Source organism: Phaenicophaeus curvirostris, chromosome 4, assembly GCF_032191515.1.
Source record: "Phaenicophaeus curvirostris isolate KB17595 chromosome 4, BPBGC_Pcur_1.0, whole genome shotgun sequence".
NCBI classification, from domain to species: Eukaryota; Metazoa; Chordata; class Aves; order Cuculiformes; family Cuculidae; genus Phaenicophaeus; species Phaenicophaeus curvirostris.
Genome location: NC_091395.1, coordinates 45,315,282 through 45,336,492, shown reverse-complemented (window position 1 = coordinate 45,336,492; position 21,211 = coordinate 45,315,282). Strand labels below are relative to the sequence as shown.

General features: G+C 35.4%; 1 protein-coding gene across 1 annotated transcript in view; it reads left to right on the top strand.

The window, feature by feature from the left end:
• The window catches only part of MTNR1A (melatonin receptor 1A), a 50,071-nt gene extending 30,494 nt beyond the window's left edge, over positions 1-19,577 (top strand). Inside the window, exon 2 of the mRNA XM_069855928.1 lies at positions 18,533-19,577. Within this exon, the coding sequence (XP_069712029.1) occupies positions 18,533-19,401 (869 nt within the window). The 3' untranslated portion in view covers positions 19,402-19,577. The remainder of the gene's footprint in view (positions 1-18,532) is intronic.
• Positions 19,578-21,211: the final 1,634 nt, after the last annotated feature.

Sequence of the window (21,211 nt, the reverse complement as noted above, 5' to 3'; positions counted from 1 at the left end):
TGAGATCATGTAGTCTGACACCCTGCTCAAGTAGGTCAGCTATTGTAGGTTGCCTAGGACAGTGTCCAGTTGGGATTTGAATATCTCCACAGCCTCTCTGCCAGTGGTTGACCACCTTTACAGTGTTTTGTTAACGTTCAGAGGGAATTTATTGTGCTTACTGCCTCTGTCATGGAGGACCATAGAGAAGAGCCCAGGTGCTTCGTCCTTCTTTCCTCCCATCCTGTATTTATGCGTGTTGATAAGTCCTCCTTTGAGCTTTTTCTTCTGCTGGTTGAGGTGTCTGAGCTTCCTGTAGGCCAATTTTACTGGTAAAAACTGAAGCAAAGAAGGCACAAAACACTTCATCCTTTGGCATTTTATTTGCCACTAGTTCCTCTGCCCTATTCAGCAGCAGCCCACAATTTCCCTAGTCTTCCTTTTGCTCTTCGTGTACTTGTAGAATTGGTTCTTGTTGCCCTTGACATTCCTTGCCAGATTCAACTCCAGTTTGCTTTTTTAATGCTACCCCTGTGTGACTCAACAGGAACTTTATACTTCTTCCAGGTGACCTGCCCCTGCTTCCACTTCTTGTACACGTCTTTTTGATGTATAGGTTTGGTAAGCTGCTCCTTGTTTATCCATGCAGGTCTCTGCTGCCATTGCTTTTTTAATAACTGCCAAGACAGAGCTTTCTTGAGCTTGCAGGAGAGGATACTTGAATAACAGCCACCTCACCTGGACGACTCTTCTTTCCAGGGCCATATAATCTGAAAAGTTTGAAATCTGTGGTTTTGAATTTGCTTTGTGCCCAATTTCTTCTCTTAGAATACTGAACTTCACCATTTCATGGTCACTGCAGCCAAGGCTGTCTCTGACTTTCAAATTCCTGACAAGTTTTCCCTTGTTCATAAGTATCAGGTCCAGTATGACATCCTTCTGTGTTGGATCCTCAATTGCCTGTGCCAAGATGCTGTCTTCAATGCACTCAAGGAACCTAGATTGCTTGAGCTGTGCTCTATTGTCCTTCTGGCAGGTATCAGGGTGTTTGAAGTCTTCCATAAGGACCAGGGCCTGTGAATACAAGGCTTCTTCCAGCTGTTTGAAGGCCTCATCTACTTTGAGGAAAATCTCATGTAGTTCTTCCTGATCAGGAGGTCTGTAGCAGGTACTGACTACAACAGCAGACCCGTTGTTCTGCCCACTAATCTTCACCCGTAAACTTCCCATCCACAAGAAGGGCTTAAAGGATTATCCAGGAAATTATAGGCCTATCAGTCTTACTTCAATCCTTGCGAAAGTTATAGAGTGAATACTACTGGAGGCTATCACAAGTCAAATGAAGAACATGATTGGAAAAAGCCATCGTGGATTTAGCAAAAGCAAATAATCTTTGGCAAACCTGATTGTCTTCTATGACAAAGTAAGCTGATCAGTTGATGTGGGGTGAGCAGTGAACATTGTCTACCTGGATTTCTTCAAGGCTTTTGATACATTTTCTCATAGCCTTCTCCTAGAGAAACACAACTTTCATAATGTTGTGGTTTAAAAACTAATGGTAAGATTCAGTGCTGCCATAGACTGGGTTGCTGATTGTACAATTCTTTGATCAGTTTTGGAATACTATTAAAGAGTTTTTCATAGTTTTGTATTTTTTTTTTTGAGAGGGAAAACTAGTGACTACTTGGTCAACTGGTATCCAGTATATCATTTGTCTTATAAAAAATAAAAAACCTCCAGTTATTTACTTCTGAATATTAACAAGCCATCTCTCCTAATTGCAGCCTTTTGAAGACGGGATATATTTAAACTAAAGAGATAATAATTATGAGGAAAGCACAGAGAGTTGTACTGTGTTCATGTCACGAAGTTGCTACTTTCTTCAGATATTTTTTGTGGACACATTAATGGATGCACATCAGATGCTAAATCTCCAAATTATTGGCTCAGAAAAGATCCATTATTTAACATAGACAGCCATCTGTTTTTCCACCCAAAGGGTTTTTTAGAGATGTTATCACTACTTTATACTTGACTTTTCTTTGAGCGTTGAATTTTGATAGCATGCTGGTTATTAGCCTCACTTGAAATGAATAGAGCTTGGGAGGTATAGAAGTACTGTGTGTGTAATTTATTGCCTGAGGAAAGAAGTGCCTAAGATAAAATCTTTGCCTGGATCACACTTTGTCTAAGCCACACTTGAAAGCAATTGAGGATTTTTTAAAACAGACTGCAAACGTAAATTTAACCTTCATGAAGCAATAGAGGTCTTCTTTATGGCAAAATTATTCACTGAATTAATGGTATCTTTGAACTAAACAAAACATGTTTCTAATGATGGCTGTAGTTGGCTGTTTGCAGTTTTTAACAAGTAGTGTGCTGCTGGGCCTCAAAAAAAACGGTCGGTAGAATTCTGCTGTCAAATATTCACATTGAGACTGTTTTGATTCTGAATATCAGAAAGACTAAAAAATGACTGAGGATCATGAAGAGTTCCTCTCCCTTGGATGGGATTAATTCCAGAGACTTATTTTGCATATAGATACGATCTGGACCTGAACCAAAGCCTTGATCTGTGCCCTTCCTAGCTTAATGTAGAAGGAAAGGGTTTAGAAGCTTAAATAAAATTCCTTGAACAATCTACCTCTATTGTTTATCTCTTCTCTCCATACAGATCTTCTTACACTGAGTCATTCTCATTTAGCTGACTACAAGGACCACTGATTATTTCCAGCATATAACTCATTGTTCCAGTTCACAGTAACCTACCAAGAAAAGTATTATGGATTTGTGATCATGGCTAAGAAAATAAAAACTTTTCCTAAATCATAACATAAGCTCTCTCTCTCTCTTTCATTTAAAATTATTTTAATTTAAATATGTGTAGTAAGATCTGACCCAAAATAAAATCTTGCTGATGAATAGGATTCCAACTACTGATGTAATTACACTATAGTATTTTTATGTGCATAGGAAATAAATAGAAATTGTTATTTCACAGTCCTGTAGTTCAGACAACTGGCCAAAAATTTGGTGCATGTTGGACTGCTTCACCTCCCAATAGCAAGGGAATTGTGAGTACCAGAAATGAACAGACCACTAAAAGCTTGATATTTCATAAAATTAACATCTGTTCAGGTTACAGAACAGAATTTTTTTTCCTGTAGTGCAACAGTGTAATTTCTGAGGTTACACTTATTACAGTAAGTATCATATGTCATTATGAATTGAGAACTACGTATGCTTCATTTTTTAGTTGTTTTTAGTTTGCACGTACTGTTCCTAAATGGCCAAGGAAGAAATGTGGATCTCTCATATCAAGATGGATGAGGTGATATCAAGAACATTCTCATGCAATGTCTGCGCATACAAAGAACAATACTGCTGAGAAACAGGCCATAGAACAAGTGGATTATTTATAGTTTCTTGACTTTCTGAAAATGCAACGTATGTATCTAAAAATGCTCCTGCTAATTGTTTGATATTTAAACCTATTTTGTTTGTTAAATAAAAGTTATAAGTTTAACTTCTCAAGGATGTGAACACTATTTTCTGTTTTCACCCAGGCATTATGCTGCAATAACAGGGTAGATATCAATGTAATAAAATTATAGAAATCTGCCTGTTTTTTGGAAAGTCTATGGGAGAACAGTAATGATTGATTTAGGCCTTGGTAAGGACATATTGCCAAATGTATGTGACTTCAAGTTTGATAAATTGCAAAGTAGCTTTTTTTCTCAGAGCCTGTAAACCTGTATAGTTTCCTCAGTTACTGTGATTATGCTGAATAACTCAAGCAAACCTAAATGCACCTGAAAGTTTTGCTGCAATACAAATGAAAGAAAAGACTGAAGTGGCATGTAATAGAATCATCTCTGTTTATCTTGAATTTACCTGAAAGCGAACACATATCCAATAGCAGTACTTTTCCTGCAATGATATCACAGTTAGAATTCCTTTCTAGTATAGAGACCTCTTTAGAGTTGGTAATGTGAATGCAAGTTAGCACAAACACTGTTTATTTCCACTTTTTATTTTCTTTTATGGCTGGTCTGTGCCATAAGAATACAGAGCTATAAATGGAAGATTCAGGCTAGTGAATATACTGTGTTACTTTTGTTCATTCTTGAACACCACTGAGAGCAAATTCACAAATCAGTTAACTTTACAAAAGATGTCAGGCTTGGCAGATTTCTTAACTTCAGTGACTGCACCAACTTTAAATTACGTATGATGTATTTCCCAGTTAGAATGAAAAATTGGACTGATTTGAAGTAGGGTTAATGGTAAACTTCTGCTAACGAGCATATGGATTTTTTTACTCTTTCAAATATTATAATACTTTTTATAGTAATTCTAGTACAAACTCCATGAGACATTGTCATGTGTTTACAATGTCAACATCACCAGTATAGAATATATTACAATTTCTGAAGATTTTCAGCAGCCATATAAGAAACACAACCAAATTCACTTTAGCTTGACACATGCCAGTGGAAAAAGAATCTATTTTTTATTAACTGCATGATACAAAAACTTCAGGACAAGAAGCTGTCTGTCATTCGTCTGTCATTCAGTGGTGGACATTGTGATATCCTTTCACTTATCTACTATACTAGGGAAGATGAAAAGTTTTTCTTTGCAGGCTATCTTCCTCCGTATATTCTCCAACAGCAATTTATCAGTAGGAGCAACAAAAGAAGCAAAAGAGTTGGTCATAGTGTGATTAAGGTATCTCCAAATGCCACATTACTTTTCGTTTCGGAACACCTGTGCTGTAGAAATAAAGCTCATCTTCTAGAGCTAACGTTTTCTGTTACTCATTCCTCAAACTGAGGGAAGGAGAGAAGAAATCAAAGAGCAGAGAATGAAGCAGAAGAATGAAAAAAAGGCAGCAGCATCTTAGAAGAAATCCGTTCTTTACTGTCAGTAGAAGTGATATATCTTCAATGTCTTCTGCTGGCTCAGGTCAGATTAGACATGATTGTGCTGCAGCTTCCTTAGGATTACTGGAAGCTGGGAATTTGTGACACCTCTGTCCTTCTGAATGCCACCACTCTTATGAAAATAAATTTTTCTTTTATGACATTTTAGCAAAAGACACAAATTTGGCTGTACTAAATGTTAGGGGTTTTAAGTTAACCTCTCGATCCAGCCTAGTAATCATGAGATTTGTATAAAATAATCCTCTTGCTCAGAAAATGAATGGTGAAAACCAGGAGAAGTGCTATAGCAAGCAGTCACCTTCCAGTATAGCAAGGCAAAACACCATCCATGAAGAAACAGTACATAGACAATTAAAATATCACTTTATTAGCAATTTTTCTGAAACGTATCTTCCAGAGGGAGGGACAGGTCTCCATCATTCATTCCCCTGGTGTTCTGAGTGAGTTTTTTCCACACAGAATTTCACTATATCTGTCTACAAAGTTCAGCTTAGAAAGGGAAATATTTCTGTTTTCTGTAAAAGACAATATTTTATGCGCAATGAGGCAGGGACAAAATCCAATCCTACGCCTGCCATATTTAATGCTGGTCCTGCTTGAAACAGTAAAGATATAATAAATACATTTCCTTCTAAAGGTGAGGTAAGGGGTAGGTTCTCTGACTTATATCAAATATAAATATAGTTAGAGTAATTTGTTAGATTTATGTGAAGGTTCTCAAGTTTTTCTTCTTTCTTATTTTTGTCTAATACAAAGAAAGCTAAGAGCTTGGTATGGAACGTAGAGCTACAGAGCACTGGAATAGATTAAAGAAAACAAGGCAACCACTGTACGATGGCACAAAATATCAGAGCCTGGAGTGTCCTGAGTCTGTGAAACACAAACAAATTCTCTCTTTGGTATAGAAAAATAGTAAAAAGATAACATCTGCTTCCAGTCTTCACATTAGCTGTTTGGTTAATAAAAGCTGTATATCAGTTATACCTGCCTGAAGATACTGACCAGCTAGCATCTCAACAGATTTCTTATTTCTTTTCCAAATAGGTCTTGGAGCAAAAGAGTACTATATCCTGTGGTGCAGGATTTACTAAAATGAAACGGTAACTAAGGAACAATGCCATATAATTTTCCATTTTAACATTTGTAGTTTACATTTAAGGCACTTACTCCAGAAGAACATATTCCTTTGTGGCAAAATCTTTTCTCCCTACACTAGGTCTCTCATTCTCTTCCAATGTTTTTTTTTCATTTGTCTGAGCATCCAGTCATATGAAGAAGTTTTCCCTTCCTGTTACTTTTACCATCTGTTTTAGACTCTATTCTTCCCACTTTAGGGACTTGTTCGGCAGCGTGGAATAAATCCATATTCTGAGAAATGTTTGCTTCTCAGTGATATTGTCTCCAGGTTAGCCTGACATTCACAAAATTAATCAAAAAAGAAAAGATTCACTGACCGAGCTGAGGTAGATACTCAGACAGCACTATCAAACCCGCCTTAGTTTTGTACATCTACTGACTTTTATACACCTACTGAAAATCTCATATAACTAAGTTTCTTCTTATCCAAGAAGAAAATGGTTGGATGTGTTTGTTCATTTGTTTAACTCGACAGTTTAGCATGAGTTTTTAATTCCATGCAGACTTAAAAGAGAACTTTTTAGGACCTGTCTTGAAGATGAAAAGTTTAACTACCACTCTTCTCTCCCTTAATTCTGACTAAATATATGTGTTTCCTTTTTTCTAAATCTACTTGCTACATTCTATTAGTATCTCATATCTGAGTGAGACTGATCTCCCTGAAAAAAGAGAAGATGACTCTGTTCCTCAGAAGCAGATAAGAAAAGTCAATAAAAGCAAGCACTGGCCAAAAGGAAGACCAGGCACAGGGAGGCATCAAGAAGCAGGGACTGAGACAGCTGAAAAGAACAGAAAACAGTTAAGGCCTAAGATATAGGGAGAAAAGGACCAGGAAGATCCTTGAACTGACTGAAATCAATTCTTGAAGAAAGACTCTTCCTTGAAAGTACAAAAAAAGGCAGAGAAAAGCTGTTTATCTGTCTTAAATGGTTTTCTTCATCAGGCTCACTGTAAAAAGAAGGTTAATTGATCTGTTTTAAAGATCTGACCAGGTCAACATCCTGCCACACCAAATTTTCAGGAAGATTGACATTGTTAATAAAATATACTGAAAAATAACATTAAGAAATGACACTATTCTATCCCAGATATTGGAATTTCTAAAAACATTCCCTTTGACTTCCCCAAAATGTAAATTCAAGTCTATCAGGAAATGAATATAACAGCAAATAGCAAATACTGCTATTACCTAGTAGTGGTTGCAACTGACATATACAATTTCAGTAAAAGGGTCTGAAGGAGTTCTTTTACATTTTACAAAAATAGTTCCTTCTGCATCATGGCCTGAACAGTTTTGCTTCAGATAATTGAAGGCGGTTAGTCTGGGCTTACATATTTTTTGAAAGAGTGAAGAATTTTCAGATCTTTTGGAGAAGCCTTTCTGCTGTTACTTTACAAAATGCATTAATCTGCAAAAGCAGACATTTTTGTGCTCATACATGCAAACAGCTTAAGTGGCTCTCTTGGGAGCTCAAGCTATCTTTTACTTTCAAACTGTTGAAGGAATCCTTTCACATACAAAGCTAAATACAGCTGTTTCTGAAACCTAAGCAAGAAAATCTAGGAGATTTTAGCTGAAAAGAGAAAGACACTTCTTTTTTTTACCACTTTTTTAGCATTCATCACCTGTAGAATATTTTACACCAATAGCTTTTAAAAAAATGAGATGACTATTCTCTAATAGACCAAGGTAAAGGAAAGTAAAGGGAGAATTCAGTGTTGTCTGGAGCTGAGGTTTCATTACCACCTGCTCACCACTATATACTTTTCATAATAATCTTCATGTCAGGTTTGAGAAAACAGTGTAAATACACTGTATCTTTAACTGTACAGAACCTCTTCTTTCTGGCATCCTTTCAGCATAGGAATTTTAATATTCATTGAGAAAATTATCCCACCTTTCTTTGCGTGCCTTCTTTATTTTTAGCTTCCTAAGTAGAAGTGTTGACTTCTGGTTTGCTAAATTTTGTTAAATAATGAAATATGTTGGCACACTAAAAACCTATACCTAAAAAAAGATGAAGAACTCAGGAGCAGGGTTCAGAGGGAGAACAAGCAAAGTTTTTACTGAATATTTAAAAGGATACTATCTTTAGCTGCCTATATTTAGCTTTCAGCTTGCTTAAAAGCTTTTTTTTTAAGATTCTAACTTAAAAAAAGATGGAGAGGAGTATAAGAAAAAAATAGGTATTAAAAACAGCAAAGATATTATATACATAACATTGTGAGTTTCTTTTCACACAAAGAAAGTGTTCACATTTTTCATTATGAAAGTATTGAACTAGAATTAACAAATTTTTTTGGATTCTCAAGGTGAGCAGTCAGGATTATTCTGAGTCATAACAAAAATCAATGGGTACAAATACTTCAGATGAGATATCATAATGCAGCATTTATATGCTACCATACTGAAATTACCATGATGCAAAATCCAATACTTTTGACTGCAAGTATGGGTTTCAGCAATTTATCTCGTTGTACTGGACAGACTTTTCTGGTGCTATATGTTAAGTAAGAATCCTGAGTAATAAATTCTGAAGACATATGCAGGTACTGAAAGTCAAGAGTATGTATGTATTTCTTTTCTATTAACTAGTGTCATAGCCTCATTGTCCTTTGACTGTGTTCATTGATAAACAGACAGCTTATACTCAAAAACCAGAAAAATAGAATGCTTTCTGAAAAATTCCACATCACTCATCATGAAAAACCCAGAGAATGGGCAAGTAAATAAAACAAGATGGAGAGGAATAATTTAATAGTAAAATTATGAGATATATTCAATACACTGTGCTGCTTATTTGTCTAAATCTTACTTCCATATCCTGTCAGAAACAGTCACCATCGGTTTGGTCATAGGTCATGATGAATAAATGGAGGACATTCAAAGTATTTCTTACTATGTAAAGTTTAGGTAGGATTATAATTCTTGTTCTAAATATTATGTTAAAAATTATTTAAACAATTTTAATATTTTTAGACACCATCATGATTCCTGTTGCAGAGTAACTAGATGATGTACATGTGCACCAGTACTTCTCATATAATTGTGTACTATAAATGTATTGATATGTATTTAGGATGGAATTATTATTTGCCTGCAGTGAAGTCACAGTGTATATTTTTTAGTCTGCCCAGAAAAAAATACTGAAAAACACCCACCCTCACACCTTCTTTTTTCTGAAGAATTAAAGAATAATAGCTTAAGAATATTTTTTAAAGTTCTATAAATTCTTCACGGTAAATTTATTTATAGTCAATACATTCTTTATAGTCAATTCTTTATAGTCAACTACAAGGGCACATAGTGACAGGACAAGGAGTAATGGCTATAAATTGGAGAGGGAAAGATTTAGACTAGACATTAGGAAGAAATTCTTCACAGTGAGAGTGGTGAGACACTGAAACAAGTTGCCCAGGGGAGTTGTGGATGCCTCCTGCCTGGAAACGTTCAAGGCCAGGTTGGATGGGGCCTTGGGCAGCCTGATCTAGTGGGATGTGCCCCTGCTCATGGCACAGGGTTTGGGACTAGATGATCTTTAAGGTCCCTTACAACACAAACCATTCTGTGATTCTATGAATTTGTCCCTGCTATTTTATCTGTACTGTCAGTTGCTTCTGTAATGAAGAAACAAAATTATACAAAGATAAGAATCCTAAGAAGCCTTAAAATAACTGAAAATATTTTTATTGTCATTCAAATGACACAAATGTTAAAGTTTAACTTAAGATCTCCTTAGACTATTTCTACTAGCAATGGGCTTAGCATTAGAAAATAGAAACTGTATTCCAAATCCATTTTAGTTCTGTTAGAGCACTAGAAATTAGATCTTTAGGAAAAAATCAAACAAAAGGGATTTAGGTACAGGGAAGTTATATATTTCCTCCAGCTTTTTGATAATGAATTAAAATACAGATTTTATACAAGGCAGTGCAGTGTCTTTATTCCTTCTCCTCTAAAACAAAATTTCAGTTGTAGCCTGAGGTTTTATCAGCAAGCTGTTTTAAAATATGCAACATGTATAAGCAAACAAACATTCTTTCTAAGTCAATTATACTATGCATGTGTTAAATTGTGATCATTAATTACCTCTATAAATCAGGTAAAAAAGGAGTAAACAACCTACTTCCTTGATTTCTTGTAAATCTATCCTGTATCATGTATCTAAATCTGTGTTATTTTATATAATATAAAAATATACTTGTTTTAAATAATACAAAAATATACTAATGTTTCTAAGCTTTTGACACACTTAAATTGTCAGGGCTATCTTTTTAATTGTCTGCAGCAGCAATTCTGAATAATTTCCTCACATGGACATGCTCTAAGAAAGTTGTCCAAAACCTAAGCTGTTGTTTTGTCATATTTTTAATTTGTTTGGCACTCAGTGTAACTAGGGTGGTTTTCATTTGTATTTCATATTTTTGCCCAGGTGAAGAACCCTGCAGTTGGTGTCGGTGCTCACCAAATTACAAAGGCGCATGTTAAGAAAGGGTTTTTCCTGGCAGGCTACAGATTCTGTTCCAATAGCTGGAGTACATTTCTCGGGGTTTATAAAACTTTTTACAGAAAAAAGAACTATGCACATATCATGGGGGTTCTTCACTCTCATTTAATCCAGAGCTGCTGTTTTCCGTTTTCCTTTTCATAGACAAGCATTAAAGAAGATAGGTATTTAGATCCATGTCTTTGCTGCCATGTATACACACTTTCGCCTTCTAGTTTTCAGTGCTAATGCATTTCTGGTGTTCTAAAAGAGTTCTCGATACCCTCAGTTACTTTCATCAACAAACCCCACTAATACTGCAATACAAATAGCACTTATTCTAGTGAATTTCCTGTGATACTTGATATACCATTCCAGTTGCCCCCCTGTGCTCTGGGACCATTCAGCTCCTGGATTTTTGCTTTAGCACAGTAGTGAAAATGAAGAAATTAAAAGGAGGCAGGATGAACTGAAGGCAGCTATGTCTTTGGTAATGACACAATGGAATAATCCCTAAAAATCAGGGTACTCCTAAAGCAGGAGTCTAATGTGTTAATCTTCTGTGTCTTCTCATGTTTTTTTAGGAACTTGGGACACAAAAAGAGAGGAAGGGAGGAGAAAGAAGGAAGGGAAATAGTTTCTGTCAGGTATATAATAGACTTTAGGTTGTTAGGCAGTAAGGAGGGAAAAGACGTGACGATGGAATAACAGAAGAAGGAGAAGGAGTAGAGAGACAGAGAATGGATAGAGGAAGAAAGAGTGAATACACACCTAATTACATCTAAGTGATATTTTCAGTAGTGATATTTTACAACTTCATGGCAGATGTGCTACCATTGATGATTTTAGAAGAAAGGACAGGGAAGAGTGATTTAAGAAATTATTTCATTAGCTTTTGATGTCTACTATGGACTCTGCAGTTAAATGTTTGATTGGCTGAATGACCACCCACACTGTTGTTTGTCATAACAGAAAGAAAAATACATTACTTGGTACTCTTGAGAGTTTTTTAACTTCTTTTTTTCGCCATGAATATGTCCATGGACAAATTCAGCCACAAAGTCCTGTTATACAAAACTGTGACTTTCAAATATGTTCAGGAAAGATATTTGCATTATTATATGCAGTATAGAAGTCTTCTGTTAGTTATATGTTTGCACCTTCACTCTCTTGTTTTCTCTTGTTTTCTCAAAATACGTATTAGAACTTGGAAAGGAATAGACTGTATCTTCCGATTTTCTAGCAACAACCTTGACTGATCTATGATATTTTGTACAAATAGAAAACATTATATTTCACAAGCATCCCCCTCTGCCTTTTTGTTCTTTTCCCCTTGCACTTGTATTAGTCTCTGAACTATATTATCTGTTTTATTTATTGTTTTATTTCTCTGAGCTGTGATTTACTCTGATAGTACCACTTTTGTCCATTTATTTCCAGTCTCCAATGCAAATATAGTTGAAGGGGAAAAATATACTGTTACATTGACTCTGCTGTGATGCAATTCAATAGTGTCATACTCTGACATGAGCAGTATTGTTATTCTAATAATTTCATATAGTTTGTTAAACTGGGATGACAGTTTTAGTGGTCTGTAACATCTAGGAAATAATTTGATGGGAAATAGGCCATTCTGCAGAATTTTTTTCCTCCCAAATGAATCATAGAAATTAGAGATAGAAAAGACAAGTCAGAAGTAGTAATATAATGCTCTCCTATAAAAGTGGATAAGTTTCCCTGTTCAGTCTCTGAAACATTGTCATCATGGTAGAAGGAGCTGATATTCAAAACGAATAGATGTCCTGACCTTGAAAAGACACCAACCCAGTGAACTGTAGAAAAAACAGTCCAAGCAGATACCAGAGCCAAAACCGGGATTGCAGACCTCAAGATATCCACCACTACAACTGCCTGCAATTATTTCAACACTTCCATCTGCAAGACAGCAGGGTTTCTTGATTCACTTAAATGTCATTACAAGCTTTCTTGATATTTTATGTTATGTTTTAACTTACCCTTGGTTGCTTGGACAAAGAAGTTACATTAAGAACGATTTAATCAGAATTACGTTTGACTGGATTAGTCATCATGATATTGCATTTTGGGGAAAAACACCCACAAGAACTGAAAAAAATATGCGTTTATACACTGAATGGGGCACATAACTATAGCAATATTCATTCTCAGTGGAAATACACATATGACACTTCAAACTTTTGCAAATGGCAATTGAACTCTATTTTGTCAAAATCTACTGGAGATTAGCCAACAAAATGTTTAAAAACTGAATTGCTCAATTTCTGGACTACTTATTCAACAGGAGTAATTTTCATCTACTATTTCTATATTATAAAACTACAAAGCTGTATGACAGTGTGGCTTAATACAATGTAGTTACGGAAGTAAATATATATTAACTAGATATTACTCTGATAAAACTTTAAAGGTTTTCTAAGAGATCAGAAGTCTTGTTAAATTTCTGCTGCTTCTAAATCAAAATATCTTGGATATGAAACTACTACATAGAGTCTCAAAGCAGAATATTTTGTGCTACTGTATATTTTATGGTAGCTGTGACTGCTATTATTTAGAGTCCTTTAAAAAACTGTACCTCTTTAAAATCCTTTAAAAAGTGCAAACACTGACCACGTCTAGATTTTTGAGTTTAGGTCCACAAAAGGTCTTCAGTCAACTCCTGCCTACTCCTGCATTAAGTGCTTAAACATGCAGTGGTAGTCCAGGCCTACTGCTGCTTTTCATAGGTACTTTATGTTTCATTTCACATAAATTCATCCAGTGGATAGGACTATCCTTCTTGGCATACCCAGAAATACCTCAGTCTTGCCAGTACTGAGATACTCCATGTCCCAATGCACCTGCTAAATCTTCTGCCTAGTAGAAAGTAAGTGCTGCTATCATGTGAGACGACCAATATAAGAGACATTTTCAAAGCAGCCCTGACATGTCATACAAAACTGCCAGAGGCACAGTACATTCCCAAGTCTGTAGCACTCATCCAGCATATGGATTCTATTCCTTTCTCTGCCTAGCAGTAAAACTCACATTACTTTCTTCTCATGACTGAACTACCAAGAATAGCACTGACAAATATTTTTAGACTGTAAGAAGGAGAGCAGTAGCTGTCTCACTCACACATGTGCCATTGAACTGCAGGAAAAGAAAGCAGGTGTTACGTCACAGAAAACTCTATGCTAGCTGGCATATCTGTAAAACTGCTTAATAACATCTGCATACACTTTGGCTACAATCATCTTGGACCTGAAACCAAAATCCTCCATTCCGTTATTCTGACTATTATGTAATTCCTCACTGCCATTTTCTGCCAGTTACTCTTTCATGCATCTAATTTTCTTGGCCAGAAGATGGCATAGGCATTTCAAATTAAATTGTGGCTGCAGCTTCACTGGAAGTTTCTGTATAATAATTAGTATAATCCAAATACAATATAACATTTTCTTTGCAGCGTGCATCAGAATGATCTTTCACTTGTGCTGTGCTGATTATGTCAAATTTTCTTCAGCATGCAGCAGACTGGAATAAAGTATTACAATATGGATTATTCTGATAACATGGTATTTAACAAACCTATTCATCCTTATCTCTCAAATACACTATTACGTTGTTCTCCAGCTGTCCAGACCTGTAAGATTCAGTGTCCTGAATTTCTATCAACTGCAGTTAAAAGTTGAGGTTACTTAATCCTTGCAGTATCTTAACTTGTCTATGACATGCAGAATCTTTACCTTAGTGAGGTTATAAATGAGTTCAAACTGTAAATTTTTAATACTCTCTCCTTGGTGCTAACAAGCTACCTGCCTGACATCATTACGTTTGTAGGCAATTCCCACGTGTGTAATTACACAGCTGGTTTCATTGCAATTCCAGCTAGATGACACAGGGTCTGAAAATCCCTTCTATTACGTGGTAGGGGTGTACATTTGAATGAGGTTTTAAGAAAATAGCTAAATAATACAAGACCTTTTTCCAGCCTAAGAGGAATGAGAAAGGCTTTCCTGCATGTGTTTAAAGCTAAAAGGTTCATTGTGAGCTTTAAGACATTCAAATTTCACTGCATCACAACCTGAAGTATTAGGGTTAATTTACTAAAGAGAAGCAAACCCCATAGGCCCATCATGCTATTCAAATTTAATGTGCACGTGGACTTCTCGATTCAGGCCAGGTTTATAAATAGTGCCTTTAGTTTAAAAATAGGCTTTTCAGATCTAAGGGAGTTGATATTATGATTTGTAAAGTGAATGAAGCTCCCAGGAGCAACTGGAGCTTATGTAATATTTATTCCTTCATTTCTGCTCAGCTGTTTTGTGCTATTTTGATGCTGAGCTGCAAGGACTGTTAGTTTCTTAAAGTTTTCAAACCTTCCTTCAGTGAAGCTGGGACTATCTGCATGCTTGCTTGTTTAGGCAACCTTCCTTTGCTTTAGGATTTTGCCTAAGAAACAGTGACCATTAACCCCATTTACAGGTGTTTTTATTTAATAATTTTTATTGCATGCAACCTTTGTGGAATCCAAAACTGCACTACCAGGTACAACAAATTTCCACTATTAAATTGATCCTAGAAATATTACGGAAATTTCTTCCTTTTCTTGAATCTTTATGACTGGCTAAGGTCCCAGAGAGAAGAGTTAGTGAGCTAACTTAGTTAGCTGTAGAGCTAAGCCCTGTCTCTCTACAAGGCTATTTTATTAAATTTGCATTTGGCATGTACAAAACCAACTTTCACTCCTTGATTTTAGTAGTTGTTTGTGAAGCTTTAAAAGTGAAATACCAGTGCTAATGGAACAAGATCCAGGGCAAAATTGTTCCTGGAATATGGAACAAATCTAGTATCAGCACGTCATTGAGGCACTATTCTTCGCATGGAAATAACCTCAAGAGAAGCAGAGGCATGACCAATAGGTACACCTAATGAAATGCCCTACAAAGGAAGAAGTTCAGCATTTAGTGGCAAAATGAATCATATTGTATTGAATATTATGCTTAGCCTTCTAATTTTGCTTTTTTTCATAAACTAGCCCATTGTTTTATTTCATGTGACGATTCATATTGCACTATCAGAGACTTATTTGCTCTCTCATTCAGTTATGAAGAAGAGTTACTAGATGTCTACACCAGGTGTTTTGCTAGCAATGCTGTCACTTGTGCTAGATTTGTGTTAGTATGATCCTGTGTTCAGTTATAACTATGAGGCGCCACATTTAGATGTTCTACTTCCTGCTGAAGGAATTCGTTGACATACACTTAATCTTAGTCTTGTTTTCAGCTAGCGGTATAAAACTCCAGATTCACATTCTGAGCAAGGGCTAAAATAAAGTGCTAAAACAATCTGTAATTTAACCTTGAAGAAAATCAGTAGGAATATTTAAGTGATCAGAAATTAGTGCTTTAAAAGGTAATAAGAACTTCAGTGCCATTAAGTATATGACAGCTGTGGACATAACAATCTTGTCAATATTATATTTGAATACATTATGACTTCTTGAAACCTGTTCTAAATTTATAGCAAAGTAACCTACTAATTAAACCTAGTTGTAAAACCAGAAATTACTGTTAGCAGTTCTGGAAATATCTGAAAGTCAATAAAAAGACAGTAGATAAGAATAGCATGGACCTAATAGTTAGAAATTAAGTTTGAACTTGTAACAGCTCCAACACTGAAATATTTTACACAGTCTTCTTTCCTTAAATATATACTTAACAACTAAACATTAGAGGTCTGAGTCTCTGACCACTGAAACGAAAGCTTTATAAGTGACTTCAATGATAGCTGCACATACTGTTTAATCCTGTCTAAAAGCAAAAGCACCTCCCGTTAGCACAAAGACTCTGTTTCACTCTTGGCTAAATTTGATACAACCTTAAGCACGAATGCGTGAACAGGAAATGTAATGTTATGTACTTCAAAATGTAGCGACATGATGAAAACACAATGTTGTCTAGCTAGCATTGTAGAAGCCAGTATATTATTTATATGGGGAATAATTTGAAATATGTGAACAGAAAGAGTGACTTGGCACTAACATTAGAAGGTACATAAATATCTCGGGGGGGAAAAAGGGAGGAGAAATAGTAGCCTTACCAATGTTGCCTAAATTTCATTCACATTTCCATAGTACCAAAAATTCTAGCTGGAGTCCCTAATGCTTTAAGACATTGTTATTTTGTTCAATAGATAAGCTGTTTCTCTTTTTTTGCAACATTTTTTTTTCCCCAAGCTAAAAGTTTTTGAGGAGTTAAAATGCTTCATAGTCTCATCACTTCGGCAAAAGAATCCTGTAGATCACATCTCCCTCAGTTCTCCTAGTACTGCAGAAAGAAGTAATATTTTTGATCTCTTGGAAAAGTGTTCAGCCCTCCACTCTAACTCTATTGGGGCATTCAGCACCACTTAGTCTAAGCAACTGTAATTCTTTTCCTTTAATAATCTTCAGTCATTTACGTTGCCAGAAATTTCTGGAAACTTTTGAATTCCCACTAACTTCAGGATATACTTAGCACTGAATCTAGGGGTATAACAGCCCACAAAGTAATTTGTCTATGTTACGCAGATATAAGTTGCTACTTGCATTTGCATAACATACACATCTACATCTCATAGTTCTTAATTGATGCTTTTATAAATTCATTTTGACTCATAAGCATTTTTTTTATAAGCTATCAAAATTTTTGCACTCAGTTTACATTTGATTTTGGTCTTGAAAAAGTAATATTGTCTGGGAGTATTTATTTGTTTCCTGTTGCTTTAAGCAAGTTTTTTATTCATCAGCTAGGTCTGATGTTGCTATATGTTTGCTAAGCAGAAACATGTTTTTCAGTAACAGTTATTTAAGGGAACATTGCTTTAGACTGCATTTAAAAGTGTAACTTGATAAAGCTGGTTACCAGTAGATCATCTTTCTTTCCATAGAGATTCTTAGTGGCTTAAAGTTTATTTGACTTGTTAAAGTCAAGAAACGCAGACTCTCTCTTTTCCCTTCAGTCAAATGGTGTTAATGCACTGTAACACTTTCTTAAGTTACATGCATCACATTTTTTTTTGCAGCAATGTGATCTTACTCTAAAGAAAATTAATATTTTTTTATTCAAGGAAGACATTCAAAATTTTGATTTTTTGGCTTTTTAAAGAGTTCAATATGGAACATCAGGTTTTACTCATAGCTTTCTGTTCAAACACAATTCTGAAGATGAAAAATGTGACATCACTAGTTTCTGGGAACTGTCTCAGTCACTGTCCAGCATCACTCCTTTTACTGAAAAGTATGTCTCTCAATTTAGGAAAGACAACTATGTTTGTGTTTGGCTAGACTTTTAGAAATTTTTACTTAAAATTCAAAAAATGATACTTCCTAAATATGAATTGCAATGGTTTAATTAAGTGGTAGCCAGCAGAGTGAAAAAGAGTCACTTTAAAAGTCACATTAGTGAACTTGAAAAATATTGGAAGAAATATTTTCATTTTGGGACTGGAAAAGTTAAGGAACAATGCAAGAAACAGGAATTAAGCTAACTATGGAAGGTAAATGTTTTGAAATTAATTAGCAATCTTATTATGTCTTCAGATGTTTTTAAAGAGAATATTTGTTTAAAGTCAAGACAAGTCTTAAAGTTATGAATGTCTTAATTTGATATAACTTCTGCATTTGTATTATTGGAAGAATCCAAATAAATGAGATTATAAAAATATTAGGTCATGATAGTTAAACTCAAAGACAATTTTCTTTTAAAAGGTGCATCTTTAATAATTAATTTAATAATGTTTTCCTTTTAATATTAAAAATTAGTGTCTTCTTTCTGATATGTGATAATGAATTCTGATCCAGGAAGTAGAAACTAATTACATTTAAAATGTTCCTCTAAAACTAGATATTAATATATTAAGAACAGAAGTTGTAGGAAAGAGTGACAGAAAACTAATACTTGCCTTTTTATATTTATTTTGCAGGAAATGTATTTGTTGTAAGCCTGGCAGTTGCAGACTTGGTTGTAGCAATCTACCCATATCCACTGGTCCTCACATCTGTATTTCACAACGGATGGAATCTGGGATACCTTCACTGCCAGATTAGTGGCTTCTTGATGGGCTTAAGTGTCATTGGATCAATCTTCAATATTACAGGCATTGCTATCAATCGGTACTGCTATATTTGCCACAGTCTCAAATATGACAAGCTGTACAGCGACAAGAATTCATTGTGCTATGTTCTTCTTATCTGGGTCCTAACATTTGTTGCTATCGTGCCCAACCTCTTTGTGGGATCGCTACAATATGACCCCAGGATTTACTCATGTACATTTGCACAATCTGTGAGCTCAGCATATACAATAGCAGTTGTGTTTTTCCATTTCCTGCTTCCCATAGCCATAGTTACTTTCTGTTACTTGAGAATATGGATTCTCGTTATTCAGGTAAGGCGAAGAGTTAAACCAGATAACAACCCCAGACTGAAACCACATGACTTCAGAAACTTTGTGACCATGTTTGTGGTATTTGTACTGTTTGCAGTCTGCTGGGCTCCTTTAAACTTTATAGGCCTTGCTGTGGCTGTCAACCCAGAAACTATAATCCCTAGGATTCCAGAGTGGTTGTTCGTATGTAGTTATTACATGGCGTATTTCAACAGCTGCCTTAATGCTATCGTATATGGACTCCTGAACCAGAACTTCAGAAGAGAATACAAGAGAATTATTGTCACTTTTTGTACAGCAAAAGTTTTTTTCCAGGATAGTTCTAATGACGCGGGAGACAGGATGAAAAGTAAACCTTCTCCACTGATTACAAACAACAATCAAGTGAAGGTGGACTCTGTCTGAAAATGAGAATCTTATTGTCACTCAACAACATCCAAATAAATTATCTGTATCATTAGATCTACTGTTAAATATTATAGTGAAATATCTCATGTACACTGAAAGCACTTTGATCAAATTCCTTGCGTGGTATTTGGGAACTCAGGGTGCAGAGCCTTGACATACAGATCCTGTTAAAAAATGGTAACACAATAATATTCTTGAGGGAATTACAAAATTATGCATGGATATTTTTTTTCCTTAAACAGAGATAAATAACTGGAAAGAGATTGAAACAGAAGTATCCACATTGTGTGGCTCAATAAAATAAAAAATAAATCTGCTCCTGCCACTTTCTCCCTGCTTCTACTGGTCAGAGAATGGTCCTAATTCTAAAATCTCTTGGAATTCCTTTTAAAAGATGAAATCAGACCATTATGAAATATATTAGGAAACGTGAGGTGAGAAATCAAGGTAATTGAAAATTCATTAGGATTTTTGATAAGTACCTCTATGTATATTGCTTTGATCCTAACATGGACATGATTATTCATTTTCTGGATATTAAACCTTACCAGCCCTCCTAGGAATGGAAATCCCAACTGACTTCTCAATTTTAAAATAGCTTTTAGGAGGAGAAATGACTTGATTGTCTTCAAAGCTACAAGGGCAGGAAGATAAACAGCAAGGAAAGAAAAGAACCACGATTCATCATCTCAAGCATGAAAAGAGGTGTAGGAGGGGGTGGAAAGAGAAACATCCTTTCTGAAAATACAGTAATTCATGAAATTGAGAAGTACCCCAGAGGAGTTTCTGGGGAATTCACCTCCAATAAACATAAGCTAGGAAGTGTGCAGCATAGAAGTTCTAAACCTCTGTAAGAAACAGATTAATGCACTTAAGAGGGATGGTGGGTGAGGATGACAATTTTGTCTGGTTAGTGGAATCTTAATTTCATGAAATCCTGGGCTAATGTGAAATATTTACAGGATGAGAACGTAACATCTTTCTCAACTTGTTCTCCTGATAATAGGCTGAGACTATAGGCTATTTAGTAATCTGTCAGAGATGAACTTTTTAAAATATTAGGTATTTACCATAATGATGAACATAGTGCAACAATCTAGAACAATCAGGCACGTCTAAATAATACAAAAGAGAAGATACTAATTTTGGCACTGGTACAGGGAAGAACATGTGATTCTCAGGACAGAAGACCTGCTCTGTGGACTTTCCACAGACAGCAGGCACCTCTTTGGTGAGGGGAAGCACACTATGAATTGAGGAAGAATAAGTAGATAGACTGTCTCCTGCAACAATGAATCTCTGTTTACAATGAAGCCCTCTGGTGGAGAAAAACAATTCACAGTAGGATTCACCTTCAAATTGACCTTAAAAAGAAGGAGTGTTTAGTTCTGGAAAGATATTTCAACTGTCATATTTTTAATGCTTAAGTGTTCATACCTACAGTGACGTTCAAGTACACTTGAGATTTTCCAAGACAGTTCCAATTATTTCAACTGGACTAAGAGTTTCTAAATAGTCATCAGACTTCCATGAATCCATAGTAAAACATGGACTTTACCTAAACAGTTAATTTCAATTACTACTTGCTGTACTGGAGATTTTCTTGAGCTTAAATGTCTTCAAAGCCAACAGTATCTCTATGTTACATAATCCGTTAAACTGCATACAGTTCTAACAGCACTTCACCTTTTTTGGATCATAGATTAGTGTACCCTTGACTTAACAATGAACTAAAAGAGAATAGATTCATATTTACCTGAAAATCCGACTGATATTTCATCAACTGAGCAGTTTCTTACCTTAAAAA